This window comes from Phoca vitulina, unplaced genomic scaffold, assembly GCF_004348235.1.
Source record: "Phoca vitulina isolate PV1807 unplaced genomic scaffold, GSC_HSeal_1.0 scaffold4, whole genome shotgun sequence".
Classification (NCBI taxonomy): domain Eukaryota; kingdom Metazoa; phylum Chordata; class Mammalia; order Carnivora; family Phocidae; genus Phoca; species Phoca vitulina.
In genome coordinates, this window is record NW_022589707.1 from 72,259,596 (window position 1) to 72,282,901 (window position 23,306).

Below are 23,306 nucleotides of genomic sequence, written 5' to 3' on the forward strand. Positions count from 1 at the left end.
TTCTTTTTCAATGACCTTTATTGTTAGCCATTAATGCTGTAAAATATCTAATAATCTATTTTCTTTGTAATTATGTTTTTTTGTGATTAGAACTAAACCTATTTTAGATCTGTGAGTTTAAAAGTCATTGATTCTAAATATTTCAGTTTATTCAACCTAGAAAAAAAGAGTGGGTATGCCCAGACTGTTCACCTACAGTCTTTGATGTTTCTTAGGTATTTTTTTTCTATTTACAATGTGGTGAGAATTTTTTTTTGTAAATTAATTTCATTTGAGAATTTATATATGCACACCATACTTTGCTTATTTTAATTGCTTGTTTTCATAAAAAGTGTGAATGAAAGAAGAAACATGGAAAGTGAATCGCTCAAGACCCCATCCCAAATTAATGACAGTTTTGAATACAGAATTCAATTTCTTTAATTATGAGCTATCGAAAAATTGGGAACCTGGGTGGCTTAGTTAGTTAAGCATCTGACTCTTGATCTCAGCTCGGGTCTTGATCTCAGGGTCCTGAGTTCAGGCCCCACGTTATATATCTATATAAGCTATATAACATTACTCAAAGAACTCTTATCAGTGGTATTATCATAGCATATACTTTTGCTTAACAATCTGTTTCATTTATATTGGGCTTGTTTACTCAATTTAAAAATATGCAATAGTTTAAAGCAAAAAAGTAGAAAGTTACCCCAAATCTCATATATATATATATATATATGTTTAATACTACTGAAACTTGGAAGAATGTGTATTTATAAAATTTACATTAAATATTCTAATGAGCTTAATTCTATTATCTTTATACTATGAAGACAGGATATTGTGATATATCACATTTTTTAAAATGTATAACTTAATAGAGTTAAAATTTTGGTATTTTAGGTTGAAAACATATTTTAGTTTGAATGGCATTAGCACTAGGTACTTTGGCATGTAACTAAAATTTTTTTTATTATTTTAGAGAAAGAGAATGGGGGGAGGCAGAAAGGGAGAGAATCTCAAGCAGACTCCACACTCAGTGTGGAGCCTGATTCATGGCTTGATCTCACGACCCGAGAACATGACCTGAGCTGACACTAAGAGTCGGTCACTTAACCAACTGAGCCTCCCAGGCACGCCTGGCATCTAAGTTTAAACCAAATTTAGATTCAGACTACAAATTGAATGTTCCAGCCCCTGAGTTAACCAACCGGTGGCAATGCCCAGAGAAGATAAACTAGATAGGATGTTCCCTGGGGGCCCTGGGGATCCAACACCAGCCTCAAGAGCCTGAACAATGACCACAGAGGGCAGTGAGAGGAAATGTGGGGAATGCAGAAGAGAAAAATTAGATGACATGTTTCCTGTGCTTGAACATCTTAGTATATATAGAAGGAAAATTTGTAGATAAGGAAAAATAATGAAAAACAATGTGTAAGTTTCAGGATCCAAACTATTTGTTCAAATCTTCATATAAAGCTCCAGTTCAAAAATTGCATTTTCATAAATTGTAGACAAGCAGTTGATTTTTCACTGTGCCATAGTCATAGAAATAAACCAAAAGTAGAGTAGAAATAAACCAAAAGAGTGATCTAGCAATATCATCTCCCTTGAGAAAGCCAAGGATGGCAAATTAACCAGTTTGCTGAAGGTCACAACAGCTAGTAAATACCCAAGCTAAATGTGAACACAATATGATTATGGAGAAGAGAAAGTATCAGCAGTCAGCAGGACATTGGTTCATAAAACACATTTCTGAAAAAATATTTATCTTCCTGAAAATAGCACATATGTCCCTTATTAAAAGAAGGGCAGATTTTAATTTTTTAATGTTAAATATCAGACACACACATATGTCATTGCATTTGAAAGTATTACTAGACTATTGGTTAAAAAACCAAAATGTAACATTTTATTGTAGCCCTTTTTAGCAATTCAGACTACATTCTCTTTTTTTTTTTTTTTTTTTTTAATTTATTTATTTGAGAGAATGAGACAGAGAGAGAGCATGAGAGGGGGGAGGATCAGAGGGAGAAGCAGACTCCCTGCTGAGCAGGGAGTCCGATGCGGGACTCGATCCCGGGACTCTAGGATCATGACCTGAGCCGAAGGCAGTCGCCTAACCAACTGAGCCACCCAGGCGCCCCAGACTACATTCTCAATGAAATTCAGATTATGTTCCTTTCACTGTATCTCTAGAGACATTGTCCTTGGTAATGGAAGTTGTTCTGATGCCCTATTCAAGTTGTGAGGTCATTTTATTTTTATTTTTATTTTTAAATTTGATTTTATCTAAATTCAATTAATTAACATATAGTATATTATTAGTTTCTGAAGTAGAGTTCAGTGATTCATCAGTTGTATATAACACACAGTGCTTATTACATCAAGAGCCCTGTGAGGTCATTTTAAACTCAACTCATTCAGGTAAACCAGGGAAACAGGGTTGCTGCAAGTCCCTGAGGATATCTCTAGGGTATGGAGAGTGAGGAGGGAAAAAGTAGGCAGAAAGAGACTGCTTCAGTGAAAGTCGCTCCAGGTTTATATATGTTATGTGCCAAGGCTCTGTTTTAAGTTTTGATCGAACTATGTATTCCAAGAGTAAAGATAATAGCAATCATAATGACAGTGACAAAAAATGGCAATATTATTATTATATTAGCCCTTCAAGAAGATACTTGCCAACCTTAAGATTGTATGCTTCTAGATGAGTTGTCTCAGGAAAATACATCTGGGTTTTTAATGTCTTCTCATGATTGAGGGAGTCTCCTTTGTCCTCTAAATAGGCAGGATGTTATTCAAATACTATTTTTTCCCTTTACTAAAGATACCTTCCCACCACTCTTTTTTCCCTTCCTGATTTTCGTTTCTTCCACCATTTTTTTCTTTCCTTCCTTTATGTTAATGGATAAATTGGTTAAAGTTTTAAAATATTGAAAAATCACTTTATAAAAGAATCAAATGCATCTATCTATGTATTTCTCTTCTATTAACATTCCATCACTTGAAAATGAACGAGTAATTAGTGTAACTGATGTGGACACTATATTGGACCCCTGAAACTCACTTGCAGGGTTTGTTCACGATTCAGAAAGCCAAGGCAAATGACCATTTCAAATTCTGTTTTGCTGCTGCTGCTGCTAATTTATAAAAGACTTTTGAGAGCAAATGTCCAGATTTAGGAAATTAATCTATAGTCATGGTTAACAATATCAGTGGAGAAAAGGTGCAAAACAATAAATTATGATTAATTTATTATATACGTATATTTTTAAATTAAGTCTGGGTTTTGTTTTGTTCTGTTCTGCTACCCCAATGGCATTAGATTCTCATTCCATAGCACGCCAGCCTCATTGGTTCATGTAAGTTTCCCTCATGTATGTATGTGTGTGTGTGTGTGTGTGTGTGTGTGTGTGTGTATGAGTGTGTGGGTTTTGTGTTTTTTTGTTTGTTCATTAATTTATTCATTTTCTTTTATCTCATTTTCTTTTCCCATTTCCTTCTTCTGTTCATGAGCAACTATTATAATTTACAAAATTTCTGTTATTTTTCTTTAAATATATAATGTTACTTGGTATGAATAGCATTTTAATGTACATCAAATGTCATTGTCCTATAGACAGATCCTGTCTCTCACTTGGTTTTACTTGGAAAGTAGTTTTAAGGTGGATCCACCTTTTGGTGTTAACGCCTGGTATGGTCTTTTTCCTGCACCCTCTGCCAGATGTTTTCATCTTGAGCACTTACTATACTCTCATTGTCCCATTTCTCCTGATACTGCCCCCTCCCACAAATAAACACTCAGCAAGATTTCTGAATCATAGAGTATACATATGTTTAATTTCATGATGTTCTGCCTCATTGCCCTTCAGAGGGGTGTACTTATCTGCATTCCCATTAAAATAATTACATGTTTATAAATTGTAAACAAGCAGTTGTTGTATTTTCCTAACACTTAGTCATAGTATTCTCACATCACAGAGTGGGGGTAAAGCTGAACAGCCATCCAGCAAGTATAATCTCCTTTGGAGTCCGGGTCCCCTGATCCTCCATCCTGGTCAACACCTGGTATTTTCTGGCTTTTAAACTTTTTGCAAGATGATGAGAGCTCACTAGTATGTCATTATTGCTTTAATCTGTACTTTCTAATCACTAATGAGTCTGAGCCTTTTTATGTATACCTATAACACTTTTAAAATTCTTCCTCTCTGAATCATCTTAATTTTACTAACTGCTAAGATGTTTCTGTTTTTTTCTAGTAGAGTATCATTTTTATTAATTTTTATGACAGCATACAATATTAGATGCAAGGTCGTGATCACCACGTAAGTGACTAATTGTGTAGCGCCTGCCACTTACTAGGTGCTGAAAAAATAGTTGTGGAATAAAAAAAAAAAAACAGTCATGAGCATTTGTGTTATATACTTTTGGATATACCTATAAGATTTCAACTGTTAACTCAAATTTAATCCATAAGATGTTTGTGATGTAATGGTAAATATTAAATATAGACAAAGAAATAACATACATGAAATTGTGCATTATAAAGAATAGCATTTACTAGTTTTAGGAGATATAAGTTAAGTAATCCTAGAAGTTATAAAAGTTATTTTTTATTCAAACATTACCTGATTATCTTTTTTGTTTTAAATAACATGTTAAAATATAAGATTCTGAGCAGCAAATCCTGTCATCAGTTGTTGCACATTCAATAAAAATTCAGATGATCTTAGTTTTCCTATTAAAAGCTATTAGTATAGGTACTTTCTAGGAATATAATTGAAACATCATCTGTCCATTCTCAAAGTTGAACAATTCATTAATATACATGTTGATATAATTTAAATATAAAGAAAATGTAAATGTTTGCTCATAATGCTAAATAATTGATATAACCATCCATGTGTATGCTGCCTTCCAGGAATTATTTCTAAAACAAAGTCAGAGTACAGGGTTATCTTCGGATTGACTCTGCTTCCATTCAAGTCAATTAAATGATAAAATATTACTTTAGTGTACTTTATCACATTTATCATAGTGATCCTCAATGTAGCATGATCATGTTCAACAAATTTTTACTGCATTTTAAAATAGTTTAGAGGATTTTGAACTTTTTTCAAGAATATTGTATTTGAAATCATATCATACTTAATTCTCACAATTATTAAAACCTTGTCATGAATTAGTAAGGAGTGATTGGTTATATTCACTTGGTTATTTTAGTATGGTTCTTGTAGGATTTGTAGGGATTTGAAGAGGTGACAGATAGCAAAGGTATTATTAAAGGATGATGTGCAAGTCATCACATTCCCTGTAGCATCTGATACTCACCATTGGAACCAAGTACTGGCAAAATCTTTTGAACCACAGTCCTGCACAAACTCTGGTGGAAAACTGAATGAAGAGAAAAGAAGTTCAGTCTGTGTATCATGGAACAGAACAGATTGTGTAGTTTATGACCTCAGGTTTATTTCTACGCAAGCTTCTAGTTATCTGTTGTTGTTTTTATCAGCAATTTTATTAACGATTCTAAATAGTTTTCCCTTTGTAATACTGGAAGCATTTTTTAATTTCATTGGGTAATTATGTCTTGTAAATTTGCCCTTTTATTTTGAGAGGTGAAAAATAAACAAGTTAATCCAAGAGAAGAAGCATGAAGATTATGCAGCTATTTATTTTCATAAAATATGCTCTTGCTGAAAAGTGACAATGCAATTATAACACTATAATTTGTTTCAATTCAAAATTATCTTTACATAAATATACTCTTTATGCTGACTTTTTTTAAAAAGTGTGTTTTTCAGTGTGCTTTTCCTTTTGTAGTGCTAAATTTTTCTTTAGTGGTATCATCATTGTCTCTTATGTAATTTTCTCATTTTATACGTACAACAGCCTGGGATTGTTGAATTAAACTTAAGGCCCATCTGAAGATAAAGTTTTGTTGGAGTAAGTTCTAGAAAAGCCATTTTTGTTTGTGTTATTGTGGACATTTTTATGGACTTCTTTTGCCATTTCACTGTAGTAAAAAGAATTTCCCTTACTTGTTTGCAACTGGTAATATGCTTTCCAGTGTATATCAAAATCATTAAAACTTTTGAAGATTCAATTATGCCATGTTTAAAGTTTTCCACTGAAGCCAATGGTTTGCAATAGGGAATTTCACATAGGCATCTGTGAAGCTCATTGAAAAGCTAATTGTTCAAGTATTTCTTTTTATTTCAATTATAGCCTAATTATGGCATACAGATTTTTATTAGGTAAAGCTGGTAGCATTCACAAATATTTGGGCACTATAACTTGGATAGTTTCATCTAATTTCTATCCATTCACATAGTGGCATATTAGGACCATATGATTCATGCCAAATATGTACTCCTAAATTATTTTGATAGCTCATATAAAATGGACCAAAGAAACAAAATTTAAAATGTTGAAACACTGTTACTACATTTTTTTACTGAAAATTATCTTTCTAGACAGAGAGGAAACATGAAATGTCCTCTAATTAATCCAGGAACATAATTGACGCTATCCAGTGCAAAATAGAGTTCTTTGTTGAAACATTATTAAGAATTTCAAAATGGCGCCAATGATGTGTTAAACCAAGCATGGGCCCTTCTAAGCCCGGGGCCTTGTCCTACCACACGGGCCACACACACACACACACACACACACACACACACACACACCCATGAAGCTGTCCTCTCTGTAACATGCCTGCTGATTCTACTCAGGGATGTCTTGCATGCAGTGAAGAAAAAGAAAAAAATACCACGTGGAAATCTGTCTTATCTGAGCAAAGTTGAAGCAATAACAGCTTCTTAAGGGGAGCTTCACAACAAGCTACTAATGACTTTTTTCCACCTCTCCCATTCCATTATGGAATATGGAAGTTTATACTCTTCTAGATGCTTGTTCCCCATAGGAAAATTATATTGGTGCTTTTTTTTCCTACACAAAATTGGCCTAAGCAATATATGTTCAATAATGTTTTCTTTATTAAAGTAGTGTGAACAAAATGCATGTGTTTGGTAATATTTAATAAGTTTTCAAAAGCAACATTTTGCATGTTGTAGTAGACACATTTGATGTGTTCAGGTGAGTGATGAAATCAAACTACATGTGGCATTAATGTTCCAGAGAACTTTGAATTGATGCTCTCTGAATTGGTGTGCTGAGTTGGTTTTTAAATGTCTTCTATGCCTTATGGACTCTGACTAGAAATACAACACATTTTTAATTTTATACTTGAATTTGTCTCTTTAGGGATGCAAGTATTGGAATGGAATGGAATTCCTTTAACTTCTAAAACGTATGAAGAAGTGCAGAGTATCATTAGTCAGCAAAGTGGGGAAGCAGAAATATGTGTAAGACTGTGAGTTTTTCCCCATCTTTTTGTTTCCATTTTTTGGCTATTCATGACTTTTAATTTAAAATTGTTAAGGTGGAACCTTTGCCAGTCAGCAAGATTTTCAGTAATTAGAAAATAAAGTGAATACAAGTTTTATAGATTTCTTGTGCTCGGAATCAAAGTCGAAAGCATAGAAAGAATTCAGCTAATTTTGTGTCTGATTATGTCAGTAGTTCTCCCCTTTCATGCTTTTACTGAAACATGCTTCATTTAAATGAAAGCCTAAACCCATTTAGATTTTATGTGTGTATAGTATTTCAAAATGAACTTACATTTAATCCATAAAGATTTCACCTTAAATAATCATTTTTATCAGCTGACTTTTAACAGCATTGCAAATATGTATTTGGTTAGAAGGATGAGCATGCTTGGAAATTGCTTTATATCATTAACCACTTCTCATTTACCTACTGAAAAAAAAAATCAAGGTAGTTGGAAAAAAGGGCCTTTTGTCTCTGGTTTCCTCAATTTCTTTCTTAATATCTTTGTTTTAATTTTTAGGGACCTCAATATGCTGTCAGACTCTGAAAATCCCCAGCACCTGGAACTTCACGAGCCACCAAAAGCCGGTAGGTGAAAATCATCTGCTTTCCACTGTGGGTTAAGGTGAAGATGTAACTGAAAGGTAGTTATAGGGGCACATGAAGCTGTAGATGAAGATATAAAGACAATCATTGATACTGTATGGGCAAGATGCAGTTATAGACCAATAGATGTTTATTTATTTATTTATGTAATCATAAACAAAATCAAAAGCAATACAGCTACGTTTTAGCATTCTAGGGAAACACATACTTGCGTGTTAGACCCATGAAAGAAATTCATACAGAATTCTTGCTGTGTGAGTTTACATTTTTAATTCTTTAAAAATAAATTCATCCCACCAGATTAATCCATGGAGCCATTTACTTGGGGTTTATGGAATTTTTAGATAATACTTGATTCTCTTTAGCATAACCAGACTATAGAACACTCATTCTTGAATCTTTTGATTGCCTTTTTCTTATAAAGAAAAAAATCAACATGTAATTTCATAAGGACGTGATGAAACAGACTTAACTCTTTCTGAGCTAACAGCCAGAGTCTTATAAATGTAGATCGATTATTACATGAGAAACATCCCTTTTTGTTTAACAAATATTTACTGAACATTTTCTCTGCTACAGCCAGCATTCTAAGAGTCTGGGTTACTGCACTAAAGAACAGACCCAGGCCTGCAGAACTTTTCATACAGCTGTGCGTGTAAAATTACCTTGTCATCTAGAACTCGCATAAGCTCCATGGTATTCAGTACCTATGAAACTGAGAAATACATAGTCACTTCATTTTGTTGTAGTGGATAAAGCGAAATCCCCAGGGGTTGACCCTAAGCAGTTGGCAGCAGAGCTCCAGAAGGTTTCGTTGCAGCAGTCTCCACTGATTGTGTCGTCCGTTGTGGAGAAAGGATCTCACGTTCATTCAGGTCCTACGTCAGCGGGATCCAGTTCTGTTCCCAGCCCCGGGCAACCAGGGTCCCCCTCCGTGAGCAAAAAGAAACACAGCAGCAGCAAGGTGAGAAGTGACCTCTGAGTTACTTATTTTCTCTTGCTCTTTATTCAGACGAGGACAAAGGAAATCCAGTATCATTTTCTAAGGTGTTTTCCTTGTGATTTCTCATTTTATTGAAACAAAAAAAAATTCCATTTCTTAATATATAACTAATCAAGATGTTATAAAGATGATATATTTCTACATTTCTTAAAATATTTTAGCAGTTATTATTATGAGGCACTTGAACAGTGTGTCTAATGCTTTGTAATTCCTGATTCTTTTTCTCTGTAGTTGTTGCATAAATCTGAGCCTCTTTATGTATGGAACATTGGCTTTGCATCATTTTGGAAATGCAAGATATACATTACATTGGATTTGATCATTTAAATAAAAGGTATAAAGGATGCAGAGATAAAGAGGATTTAGGACAATAAGGAAAACCTGTAATATAGAATTGCTACTTTGAATTTTATCCCTAATTCCATACTAATTGGGGTGCCTGGGTGGCTCAGTCATTTAAGTGTCCAGCTCTTGATTTTAGCTCAGGTCATGAACTCTGGGTCATGAGATGGAGCCCCACATTGGGCTCTGTGCTCCACGGGAGTCTGCCTGAGATTCTGTCTCTGCCCACCTCCCCCCCCCCCCATGCTCTCTCTCTCTCAAATAAATAGATAAGTCTTTTTAAAAAAAGAAAAAGAAAAGAAATAAGGAAAACTGGTAATATAAAATGGCCATTTTGAATTTTATCCCTAATTCTATACTAATAAATGTTCCCTTGTTGGAAGTCTTCATTTGAAATAAATGTTTCTAACACGATTATTTCCAAGCGACTGGGCTATTAAAGGAAAACATAGAATTAGTTTTTTAACCTTATAAAAGCAGATGAAATGTAGACAGTTTGCAGCTTTTTCTTCATAGATTTGACTCTTAATAAAGAAATTCTCATTATGGTCAGTAAATATATTGGAAAAAGTATTCTCTTGTTTAAACAAGAATAAAGATTTCTCTTTACATGGTAAGATATATGGGAGGGACAGGCCATGCTTGGGTAAACTGACTGGACTTCAGAAAACAAAGTTTTTTTACGAAGTATAAAAACAGCAGGTGTCTCCAGGTGTCCCCCCAAATCCTTTTTATTCAGAAACAAACAACAAAGGTAAGATGATCTTAACCATTGTATCTTTTGATGACTTGTCCCAAATTAAATATAGCAGGGCTTCTCAAAGAATAATTTCAAGAATAGTTAGATTCAATTTCAAAACAAATTTTAACACAACTATAATTTCCCATATTTACACAAGCAATTGTGTGTTAGTTTTCAAGAATTACCTCATGGAGGCTCCCTGTCTCCTGAGACTGGTATTTCTCATTCCTTTCTTAATGTTTCCAGGTACAAGGCCTCAAGACATAACAAACTCTGCTAGCAAAGTTTCCAAGCCAAGCACATTATAATAAGTTTCTCATCCTAATATATTTTTTATTTCAGCAACTGACATCACCATCCTTCCAGAAAATTAAGTACAAATTTAAGACCACCATTGCTCCTCTTTTTTCTCCATTCACAGTGTCTGATCAGTCACTGAATCTTGATCCTGAGAATTCTAATTTTCTAATAAGGCTGTAGTGATTTTATGTCTTCTCTGAACTCACCAATTTTCTTTAGCAAAGCATTATTTTTTTCCCCAACATTATTATACTCACTACTGGTAACTCCATTCACCATTCTCTCTTCCTCCCTCTTAAACTACCTTCCAACTGTCTGATCTGTAACAGTGATCTGATTGGGTCACTACCCTGTTTAAAAAGTATCCCTGCTCCCTAGAAAGTTGACTACCTCACCTCTGCCTACGACCCTATCCTGCTCAGTCTAAAAGGGCTTGGTCAGTGGTTTTCCTTGGGAGATTATTACAGTAAGTATAACGTTCAATCTTTACAATAGCCTTGCTAATAAGTACTCTATATATTAGGGTTTCCAACTCATTCCTACTTTCCATGGACATTTTTGGATGGCACCTCAGTGTCAGGGGTCACACTTTGTACAAGATACAAAGATGGATAAAATCCCTTCCCTGCAGACTAGGTAGACCAGTAGTTCCTAAAGTGTGATTCCCAGTAACAGCATCAGCATCATCTAGAAACATGTTAAAAATGCAAATTCCTGATCCCACCTTATACCTTCTGAATTAGAAACTATGGGGATAAGACCAAGCAACCAGGGTTTTAAAAAGTTCTCCAAGTGTGTGTGCTGCCCCTCGAAGTTTAAAAGGTACTGATCTAAAATACAATGATATGTAAACAAATTCATTGAAGGTATATAATGTTGGATGTCATTAAGAAATACAATGAGGGCATGAAGAGTGAGGTTAAGAAAGCTGGTGTTTAGCTAATGAACTGATTTGGTAAAGGGGATAAAGGGACCAACATTCCAAGCAGAGAGTGCAGCATGAAAAAAAATCTCAGAAACAGAAATTGCCTGCCTAGAATGTAAGTGTATAAAAAAATACAGGGATAAGAAATAAAGGAAAAGCCTAGACGGTTGTAAATTGGAGGATATTATGTGCCATGCCTGGCTTTTACACTGCAGTCTGCAGGAAATGAAGAGCCAGTGATAAGCTGTAAGCAAAAATGAAGTAAGAATAATAGGAAGCCTTTGTCCATGAAATCTTTCCATAGTCCATTCCTGCCTTAAAATCAGAAGGTATCCTTTTTCCTTTTCTCCTCCCTCTGAAGTGCCCCATGCTTTATGTATCTCTTAAGACAGTTTGTATCTTTTTTTAAAAAGATTTTTATTTATTTATTTGAGAGAGAGAAAGATAGCAAAAGAGAACACAAGCACAGGGGAGAGGGAGAAGCACGCTCCCCACTCACTGAGCAGGGAGCCCGATGCTGGGCTCGATCCTAGGACCCCAGGATCATGACCTGAGCCAACGGCAGATGCTTAACCACCCAGGTGCCCCAACAATTTGTACCTTGATTGTAGCTACTAGTTTCCTTATTTTATCCTCCCAATTAGGCTGCAAGCTCCTTAAGAACCAAAACCCCTTTCTTACTTTCTCTGTGCTTCTTAAGCACATAGTAGAGGGGCTTACACAGCATAGTAACAAATAAATAAATATTGTGAATTAAAACATCATTGACACTTGTGAGTCTCTATAATATTACAGAGGTGCAAAATTTGTTTTTTGTTGTGGCAATGTTTTGGCAATGATTAGAAGATGAAAATTCCTTAGAATTTAGAAATTAGAAGAGGAAATTATATTGACATGTTTTATGATATGCAGTAATTTTTTTCCATGCCGAGAATGTGGCCTATGTGGTTTTACTATATTTTTGCTGGAATAAAAATTTATAGAACTGTATTGTCCATAATGATAGCCCCATGTGACAATTGAGCCCTTGAAGTGTGGCTAGTCTGAATTGAGATATACTGTAAATGTGAATTAATGCAAAGTTATCAAGACTTAATATGAAAAAAGAATATAAATTATCTGGTTACAATTTTGATATTGATTTCATGGTGTAATTATAATAGTTTGAGTAAATTGTGTTATATAAAACATTATTAAAAATTAATTTCACTGGCTGATTCTTACATTTTTAATGTAACTACTAGAATATTTAAAATTACCTATGGTCTCATATTCTACTCTTCAGTGATGATATAGAGATTACTTAACTCTTACTAGTAATAATAACAATAATCAAATCTAATCACTTTTGGGATGTATATGTATATAATATTACACGTACATTTTTAATTAAAACATATAGTCACTAGATGCTAACACTCTTGAAGGAAGAGACTGTTACCTGTTCATCTTTTGGGGCATTTATCTCTACCATTTAGCTGGTATAGTTTCTTAAAACATTTTTTTCTGAATGAATGAATGAATGAATAGATAAATAAATTTAATGATATTTCTTGACCCATCAACATGTAGTATTCATAAAACACAATACATTGTTTTCATTTGTTCTCCAAATCCTACAATGTTAAAGAATTTATATTGAGAAATTACGGAAATATTGAGTGATGGTCTGAAACTTACATATCCCTGAGTCAGGTACTATGTCCACAAATGTCATATGTTCTTTAGATAATTTATAGAATTATGGTTTTAACTTCATTGTGTTTTCATTAGGTGTGAGACTCGGTATGAAGTTATAAAACATTAAGGTAACGGAATGTATTAAAACTAAAATATTTAAATATAGTTAGCATAATTATACATTTGGATACTTAGAACACCATCTAGTGAACATTCTAAATGATTATTCATAAGTAATTATTAATCTGTTAATACTCAAAATGGTTTCTTCTGAGTACACAAAGGTAAAATATGAATCAGAATTATTTAAATACATGTTTAAATTATATAAGCTATGTATATGACTATTTTAAATTATTTTGTTTAAACTAATTCAATACGAATTTTTATCTTCAAAATTTTTATTTTACCACCTCAAGCTGTTTGTCTCTGAAATTCAAAACAAACCTTCTTCATTTTATCTTTAAAGTTTGAATGATTTCTTTCAAGTCATGGTATGAATAAATGATTCAATTAAAGTACTTTAATCATGTCTTATGAAATAGGTCATTGGTTTCCCAAACTTTGCTGGTCATAGCACCCTGAATGTCTCAGTAATTTTTTTCCATGGCTCTCTTATGCCCAAACATATACCTAGAACAGTTTTATTTATTAAATAATTAATTAGTATTTAAATCCTAACATCTGAGTAGCCGTTGAAAAAATAATACATATAAAATGAACTGTAAGTCGGCTAATTGAATTTAAATTTAGAAAGTAATGTATTTGTTTCATTGTTAATAACTAGATTACATTTCATTGTGATATGTGCAGCTGATGGACATTGCACAGCTGCTCAAACCATGAAATCAGACTGCACACTAAGTGATTTCCTGTTTTTTTACTCAGCTCACTGAGTTTCTTGAAGTATATTTTTTATCACCGCAATCATTAAAAAACAACCTCACAAAGATAGGACATCATTGAAAGGAAAGTAGTTGGCTCTAATCTTGAAAGGTAACTCCCCGGAGCTCATGGTTTGCTCGGTGTCCAACAGATATTGATCTTTTTCAGACAATCACTTCTTAATATTTCACATTCCTTAATTAAAGTTCTATCCTATTCTATGTAAGTTCTCACTTCCTTAATAAGTTGCTTATGTCAGTAAAGCCTTAAGAATATTCAGGAATGTGATCTGGTAAACTGGCTCCTAATGCTGAAAAAAATGACTGATTGCTGACTTGTTACATTTCAATGCCGTATTTGTACAAATGGAGAGATGATATCCCCGACTCCAGATCTGTAATAGGGTTTCAGGTAATGGGGCATCCACACTGGGAGATATTTACGAAAATGGAGGCCAGCCTGCTACCCCCAAAATAAGGCCCTGTCTGTCTACATGTGCATAATATTGGCCTTGCCTCCCTAGAGGGAGCAGGGAGGGATTGAGCACCCATCGAAGGAGAACAAGGATGGACTTCTCTAACCTTTGTGCTCCTAGGCAGTCATCGTCTAAAAACAATGTCTTTTTCATTTCTCTATAGATCTTTGAAACCTGTAAATACTTAAATTGAGTACTTTAAACCAAAATATTCATTTCATTAAGTAATTGAAAATGCATTCCTACAGGTATAAAATTATAGCTTCAAAACAGGCTGAGCAAAATGAAAAAAAGAGATTTATGTATCTATAAAATTAAATACATATTGAGAAGGAAATGCATTTTCCAGGCAGTATGCTCTGACCAAATAAAAATTCCAGAAGGAAGTTGAAATGGTAAATTTTATGAAGGGCTTATCCATTAATACAATGTATGTTTTTAATATTGCAGCCTACTGATGCAACAAAGGTTGTCTCTCATCCAATTACGGGGGAAATTCAGGTATGGAAGTTTTTGAAAAATCAGCATTGTACCATCTTCGTTGGCTGTTTTGTTCCTCCAACCCTGGTCTGTTGAAATTGTAAACACTGTTAGGACCTTTCCTGTTTTATACATGTTGTATATTACACATACAGACCTGTGAAGGAAAAAATACAATTTTATAGAATAGCATTTTAGTACATAGTTCATAAAATCTAATTATATGTATGCAGTTCTATAATTTGATATGTGTCTGATGCCTTAGCAATATCAGTACGTTTTATGTCTCAGTTTATACTTGTTGAATGTGTTTCAAACATGACAGATTCTTCTGGAAATGTGAAGTCTCCTCTTTAAGAGTTTCATGAGTCCAGTGCTATCCTCTTTTCTTCCTCCTACCAACAACTGTTGTATAATCGCTGAACATTTCTTCTAGAGTAGTGTTTTTCATACCAGCGGTCATAACCAGTTTGTAATTCATAAAATCAACTTAGGGGATTTTGATCAGGAAAATAGAAGAAAAATAGTACAAATCACTCTCTTTTTTACTTCTATAAACGTGTGTTTCTGTGTCTTGTATCATAACTATTTCTTACTGTGGGTTGTATTCAGAAATGTTGTAAAAACTGTGCTTTAGATGATACCAAAAAGTAATTCAGGATAGATTTTAAAGATCACATAGAAATAAGTAACACAATGTAAAATGATAACTATTGGGAGATAGCAAGTTTCAGATAAGGGGAAGAGAACAGTAAGTCTTAGAGCTGTGTCTCCAACATAGTCTAGAGAAGTTTTCATGAATGGCTTCACAAAGGACGACAGACTTGAACTAATTTGAGGATAAGCCCTGAGAAAGGGGGACTGTGTTCCTGGCAGAAGAAATGCTTCAAGGGAAGTTTCCGCTGCCAGAGAGTAACAAAAGGCAGGGATCAGCTCTGCGGCTGTGAAATGTTCCTGTACGGATAAGTTGAAACTAAATAAAACCTTGGACACAAGCTGAAGGGTGTTAACCACCACACTAGGGTGATCAGTAAGTATTTTGGGATAAGGGAGAGACTAATTGAAGGGAATATATAATAAGATTTCATACAGCAATGGCATCCAGGAAATATTATAAAGGAGAGGACACAAACGCAAAGGAAGCAATGAAGTGATGATCTCGGCTCGCGCTGATTAAAGCAGAAGCGGTGTGTGAGTGTGAAATGGGAAGAAGTGCAGAATGCGGGCACCTCACTGAGGAGGATCCAGCAGCCCAGAGCCTGGAACCTCCCATGCTGCACACCTTGCAGCCTCGCTGCTCCTTCCCCCTTCCAAGAAAGCCAGACCTGATCTTTCTTGATTTCACCAGCAGCCAAGAAAATGCTAAATTTGCTGATTTGCTGATTCCTAATTTTTTTCTCCCCCCCCGCCTTTTTTTAAGCTTCTTGCCCCCGGACCAGTGTTTGCTTTGTTTCTTTTTGCTTGGGTTGTTTTTTTCCTTCTTTCATTTTCCTTTCCCTTGAGCAGTAATATTTAATTCTATAGCAGAAATTTACTCTGATAATATCCTTTCTTAACTCTTAGGCTGTTTTCTTTTCTCTTTTAATATTTTCTCATGACAGTGATTTCTAGCTTATTTCTTTATTTTCTTGTAGCAAAACCTTTTTGCAAATGCAACCTTATGTGGACAACCAAATAAATGAATCCACCAGCCCTGGGGTAGCTCAGGGTGGAAGGTGACCGAGACGTTTCATTCTGTCTCAGAAGTAACATCTGAGCAACCCTAAGCGTTTTCTATAAAGCACTGCAGGATCAATGGTGAGAAGCACTTTCTTAGGGTTAGCCTGCAAGTTTTCATTTAAATAAGAAATGGTTTTGGTGCCTCACCAGATAAAAGTGGACATAAAGGCTGGCAAAGAAAAGACTACATGGGGAAGCATTTCTCCTTAACAGTTCAGAAGCTGTTCTAAATCTCAGTGAAATTAATTGCAGAATAATTCCATTTTTCGATACCCTGTTAGAGTACACAGTTACTGCAGTTTGCAACTTCCCATTTTTTTCTCTTCCTTCATGGCACTTTGTTTTATATGTCACGTTGCTTTCATGATGGTCAGACTGAGGTTTTCTGTGTTGAAAAAAGCAATGGAAGATTCCTTTTCTGCCAGAAAAATATAACCAGATGAAAATTGTGCTAAAATTAGGAATTATTTTAATCATCAGATTTTAAATAAAGCTTGGCTTCTCTACATTATCCCATTCTCAACATGAGCACAACATACCTGTTTCATATGATTATAAAAAATAGGTTAGTATTTTTATTTATGGATTTTTTTCTTCTGAAATATAGATCCCTTCCTTTCTGTTATTTGATAAACAAAAGCAGCATCAGGCAAAATTAAGGCTTATTCAAAATGGTACCATAAGAATATTTAAATTTTGAAGGAGAAAAATTAGTTAGCTCCATTATCTTGAATTTTGTAGGCTTCGCAAATATTTATTTGAATTGTTAATCTTTTCCTATTCAGCGACAATTGTGCAACAGCCATTAAACATCTAGGAGGCAAGGCCTCTTCTTCCCTCTTCAGCATCTAAAATTAAAGAACAAGATCTTATTGTCTTAAACTCTGACTCTATTAGAAAAGCAGGCACAGAAAAAAATTATGGGTAATATAATGTAATATGGAAAGAGATAAAATCCACATGTTCTTAAATATTCTTACATTTCAGACTAACAGCTCTATCTTTAAATAATGATTCCACCTACTGCTAATTATTTAGTAAAATGCAAGACATTTTCTAATAAATTCATCAACTGATTTATTTTCAAAATTCTGGTAATTGTATTCATGAACGCTAATAACATTACTATTTTTCTAAGAGTATAAATTTAGTTTAAAAATGTAACTAGCAATTCACTGCATGATTTTTCTTCTAAATGAATTTTAGACAGGCCAGAACTTTAACCATGGAAAGAATGAACAGCACATTTACTAGTAATTAGCATGTGCCTGGGAGCTCTCAATTAAATTAGACATACACTAGTCTGTTCAGTTTCAAGTAAAAGGGAAATGAAGGTTGATGCTCCTTGTGAGACTAAAAATATGTACTGGTGCGTTATTGAATAATAATGTATTATAGATTTCTTAAAACAACAACAAAAAATATTCATGGAATATTTTGATGTCCCTTTAAGCTTCAAATCAACTATGATCTTGGAAATCTCATAATCCATATTCTCCAAGCAAGAAACCTTGTCCCTCGAGACAACAATGGTTACTCAGACCCCTTTGTGAAAGTGTACCTTCTTCCTGGGAGAGGGTGAGTAAAGAAGCAGTGTCTTCTAAGTATTGCATCTCATGGATTAAAAAAAAAAAATAGTGTTAGTGTTTCTAGTCTCCAATTTTAAAGAGTTTAATATCTATTCCTCAGTTTTATTCACATGTCATATTTATTTCCAACTATTAGAGAAGGTGGAAATAAAAATTTGCAGTGAAGCGTTCCTGGGGAGCCTTGATCATACTAAATCCTGTCTTGACGACACATGTCAGTCTTTTGAATCTAGAAACCACTATAACCAATCAGATGGACTGTGAAATCATTTAAGGAATTATTTGTGACAGATTTAGAGAATTAGCTTTACCTTCCCAAATTCATTTGCAAAAACAGTGTTCAAGGACTCGTAAATTACTGTTTTATCTTGTAGGACATCATTATCTAGCCCGTTACACGTTCATTAAGTGACTTATTGATGTCTCCTTATTTATATGTGTATTTTCAAATCAATGTTTTAAAAATTATAAAATAAGAGTAATATTTGAAGTGTTGAATATTAAAAAATATTTAATAAGTATGGTAAATATTTGGTAAATAAACAAAAAATATCTCTGAATCTCGCGTGATACACAAACTTCATATAAAACAAGTGCTCTTTGGAGATGTTTAATTTTCATATGATAAGTGCAAATTGCTATGTTCTGGTATATAAATCAGTACTCAAGGATGGTTTCAAAACAGTGATTTGGACCCAACAGATCATTATACCTTATCTGAATAACTTACAGTAGCCAAATTAGCATGATGGAACCAAAAGTAATCACAACTGGAGGTATAATAAAAAGAATTTGGGGCTGGTAATTTGAAGGCTCTGGTTTTATTTTTATTCATTTTTCATTTAACTTGAGGAGTGACATTTGAATATTACTTTTTCCTTGGAAATTTTGAATTGTTGCACGTGAGTAGAAAGAATAATGTAATGACCCACCACATACTCGTTACTCGGCTTCAACAATTATTTCCTAGCCAATGATGTCTCATTTTTACCCTCATATACTCCCTCTATACAGATTATTTTAAAATAGATCAAAAACTAATAACGTACTATATGTTGGCTAATTGAATTTAAATAAAATAATAGATCTCAACTCATATCTTTTTTCTGCAAATACTTTACTATATATTTCTAACAGTTAACTCATTTAAAACAATCATAATACCACATATAACCACTGTAATTTTAAAATGTTTAAATCATTCCTTAATTTCCCCAAATGCCTCATAATAATTTCCTATTTGGTTTGAAGACCTAACTGATATTTATAGAACATTCTTCCCATCAATAGCAGAATGCGTATTCTTTTCAAGTGCACCCAAAACATTCGCCAAGATAAACTATATCATGGGCCATAAAACAAACCACAAAAAATTTAAAAGCGCTGAAATCATACAAAGCATATTCCGTGACTATAGTTGGTTTGTTTGAACAGGATCCAAATTAGAGTTATATGTTACCTTTGAGTCTGCTGCTTGTTGACTAATTACATCACCACCAGCAGATCACCATTTCTTTTGAGATTAATTTTTCTTGTCAATATTGACAGAGCCAAGGAAACAGAGCCAATAGTTTTATCTGTCAAGAAATCAAATAATACTCAGAAAATAATCTGCAAATTTCCAGGTGTTATATCAAATTAAGTATACAGCCTTTAATTTTATCCTAATAATTTTACTTAGAAATTTAGAATTGCTGGTTTTGTGATTCTAGTTTTAATTTGTTGAATTTAATTTATAGGGGTCAGCAGTAGAGCACAGGAAAGGGGAGTTTTCATTTTATGTTCATTTAAATCTTTAGTAGTTACAACTGCAATTTGGCTACCTTTTTTTAATGTGAGTATAACTACAACAAACTGATAACTTCATTCTGCCTTTGATTGGGTCATTAGACCTTCCGTGTTATTTAATGACAATATTATGGGACAAGAGGTAATCACTGCCAAGGGTTTATCCCAAATTAGCATTTGCTAATGAATGAATGAAAATAAAGCAGTGTCTTTTACTTTCTCTCTTCTCTAATAATATCCTGGAGAATATCACCTTTTGAACTATATGAGAGTGCCTATCTTTTATTTATTACAGGATATGTTTCATTAGACTATTACATGCTTGAATAACCCGAAAGGGCAGGCAGATAACATGAATATGTCAGTCATTCTGGGGTGAGTAACAGGGAAGGAGGGAACTATAGTGAAATAAAGAGTGAGTTTCCCACCTGAAGACATCTCTACATATTTTGTCCGACAAAACATGCCTGCTGGGTGGGATTTGCCCCAAAGGGAGCTAATCAACTACCCCTATTCAATTCGTAAACCTTTCCTTAAATTATTCCTATGGTTTACAGTGGCCAAGGCGTTTGGCTGTTATATGGCTTAGAGCTGTTATTTTCACTGTAGCTCTAAGTCTCTTTTCTGCCTCATGTTATTTATATGTTACGGTGTACCTCCTCCCGTTATTATTCTCGTATTTTCTTCCTTTATTTCTGTTCCTAACTTTTTTCTTCCTGTCTTTCCGACTTGCCTGTTGTATCCTTCACTCTCGCTCTCGGAATCAATGCAGTCAAGTCATGGTTGTCCAGAATGCAAGGTAGAGTTGGTTCTCTTTCAGTGTCAAGCTACGCTGTAATGTCTGGAGTTTTATTTTTTGCCTATTTGTGTACATTCACCTGCAGTTTGACTTGACAAAGATGTAATTTGCTTCTTTTTACATGTTGGTATCTGTTGAATTAGGCTACCAGCAAATTGTTCTGATCACATTACCGAACAGGTTTGGCCTATGTGTGCCATAGAATGTTGAAAAGTAGAAAATATTAAAAACAGAAAAATATGAATAAGGAAATACCACCCTGAAATTAGATGTAACTGGTTTTCATATGTAATTTGTCCACTAAAATTCATTTAGCTTCTCCTGTGATAACCATGGCTGAAGTTCTCCTGGGTCTTCTATTACAAATAAAAATAAAATCTAGAGTCATTTTTCACAAAAGTTAACTGACCTTCCAGATTCACTGGGCATGAATCTCATCCTAAACACCGTAGTTCTCGAGTCTTTTTCCCTTAGTTAGACCTGATATTGAAACATTTCCATGCCTTTATACCTTCTGCACTGCAAAGGCATTGCCATGCAATAGGATGCCATAGTCGGCCTCCTCTAGCACACTGGCAACAACATAAGAGCATCCTCCTTTCTGTGCCATTAGTAGGAAACTGTTTTCTAATAGAGCTCATAACGTGGTACATCATCACATGGTCATCTAAGGGTATCTTTTAGATACATAACTAAGCATTCTTTTGCACATCTCATTACATTTTATATTAAATGTGTTATTTAGTTGGGGAGGTGAATCTTGCACCATCTGTAGCAGTGGGTGATGGGAATTTTAATCCCACCCAGAATATTAATGGTACAGGATTTGTTTTTGTCTGCAACATTAAAATTTGACATCTTTAGTAAGCCTGACAAGCTGATGCCCAAAAGAGGTTGTTTCTGCTTTGAAAGGCATAGATATTTAAATATTGTAAAGAATAGGATTAGTCACCACACCCTTTCTAGTGGCCAGAAAGGTTGTGTTTCCTTGCACACATAACCATGGTAAATTTGATAGTGTGACAGATTGCTTGATATGACATCCTTCTCAGGACAGCATCCAGATCTCTCATCCAGATTGGTCTCAGACCGAAATGCAAAATTATTCGGTTGAAAGAGATAGTGTCATTTTAAAGCTTTTTTTTTTTTAAGATTTTATTTATTTATTTGACAGAGAGAGATCACAAGTAGGCAGACAGGCAGGCAGTGGGAGAGGGAGAAGCAGGCTCCCTGCTGAGCACAGAGCCCGATGTGGGGCTCACTCCCCGGACCCTGGGATCATGACCTGAGCCGAAGGCAGACGCCTAACCATCTGAGCCACCCAGGCGTCCGGAGATAGTGTCATTTTAGAACAGACGTTATCAGTCACTTTATTCAGAACCTTCCTATCCTTTATCTAGAGAAACTGAGGGGAAATTGTCAGAATGACAATAATTGTCAGTATTTAATTTAGAAGAGAGCATGTTTTGTAAACATAAATACTGGTTGAAACAGTCTGGGGTGTGCTGGTTACAATTTCAAAGATCTAGAAGTCACTTTCTCATCCTATGTTTCATCTAGAGGTCACTTCCATCATCTCTTTGAGAACTGTCAATGCAAGAAGGAACAATAATGACAAGGTACTGACATTTTAATTTTGGCTGAGGAGGCCAGTGAATAAAGTCCTAAAGAGCTTGGGTTTGGATTTCAGCCCTGCCTCTTAGAAGTTGGGAGGTTTCTCTAAAACGACTTCCTCTTCTGCTAAATAAGAATAATAATAACACCCCTCCCAGGTTTTTTGTAAAACACAGAGTAATACACCAAAAGTGATAAGCGTAATGTCTGACACATAATAGGCTCTCAATAAATGGTGCTTGATATTATTGTCAGTATTACGTACAATTACACTCTCTTAGGGTATACCACTTAGAATTTCCCAAAGCAACTATCAAATTGGCCTAAAATTGTTGTGATATGTGTATATATACAAATATATATAATTTATATACAGGAAATATATATATACATTTAAATTGAGGTGAAGAACTTTAGATTGCAGGGTAGATTATAGGGAAGACAACCTAGACACTTCAGCTTATGAAGCCTGCAATTAAGAAAGTTATTGGATTATCCTTATTTTATGATTGGCTATATCAAGTCACCAGTGGTCAGTTATTCCTACAAAAAAGTGATGCGGAATGCTTGGGCTACAGAATTATACAAAAGCATTTAACAGTATATAGGAAACCAAACAACTTTGTTTTCTTCGATCATAAAATGTAACACATTAGTCATTCTTAAAATTAAAAAAAAAAAGAAAGAAAGAAAGAAAGTCCTGTTCACTGATAAGAATTTCACTGGTCCAATTTTCTCATCTCTCATTTCCTCTTCCCACCCTCGGATCAATATACTCAGAAGCTCTGAAAGCCCAATTGTCAGCCCCGACATGAAAGGAAACAGGAAAGAGCCTATAAAGAGTGCATGAACTCAATACTTGTCCCTGGCTAACTAAGAAATGGAAATGAGCATATCTGAAGGATCTCATTCTGGTTTTCTCTCATTACACTGTTTGACAAAGTGCAGGCTTTTGCCACGAATGAGATTTTGCTCTGACTGAAGC

At 34.4% G+C, this 23,306-nt stretch overlaps 1 protein-coding gene across 3 annotated transcripts in view; it reads left to right on the plus strand.

The window, feature by feature from the left end:
- The window catches only part of PCLO (piccolo presynaptic cytomatrix protein), a 395,644-nt gene that overhangs the window by 299,759 nt on the left and 72,579 nt on the right, over positions 1–23,306 (plus strand). For all 3 annotated transcript variants that reach the window (XM_032402272.1, XM_032402273.1, XM_032402274.1), the window contains exons 11-16: positions 7,249–7,357; positions 7,895–7,962; positions 8,730–8,944; positions 14,783–14,833; positions 17,985–18,109; positions 20,681–20,707. In XM_032402272.1, coding sequence (XP_032258163.1) covers positions 7,249–7,357; positions 7,895–7,962; positions 8,730–8,944; positions 14,783–14,833; positions 17,985–18,109; positions 20,681–20,707 — 595 coding nt within the window. The remainder of the gene's footprint in view (positions 1–7,248; positions 7,358–7,894; positions 7,963–8,729; positions 8,945–14,782; positions 14,834–17,984; positions 18,110–20,680; positions 20,708–23,306) is intronic.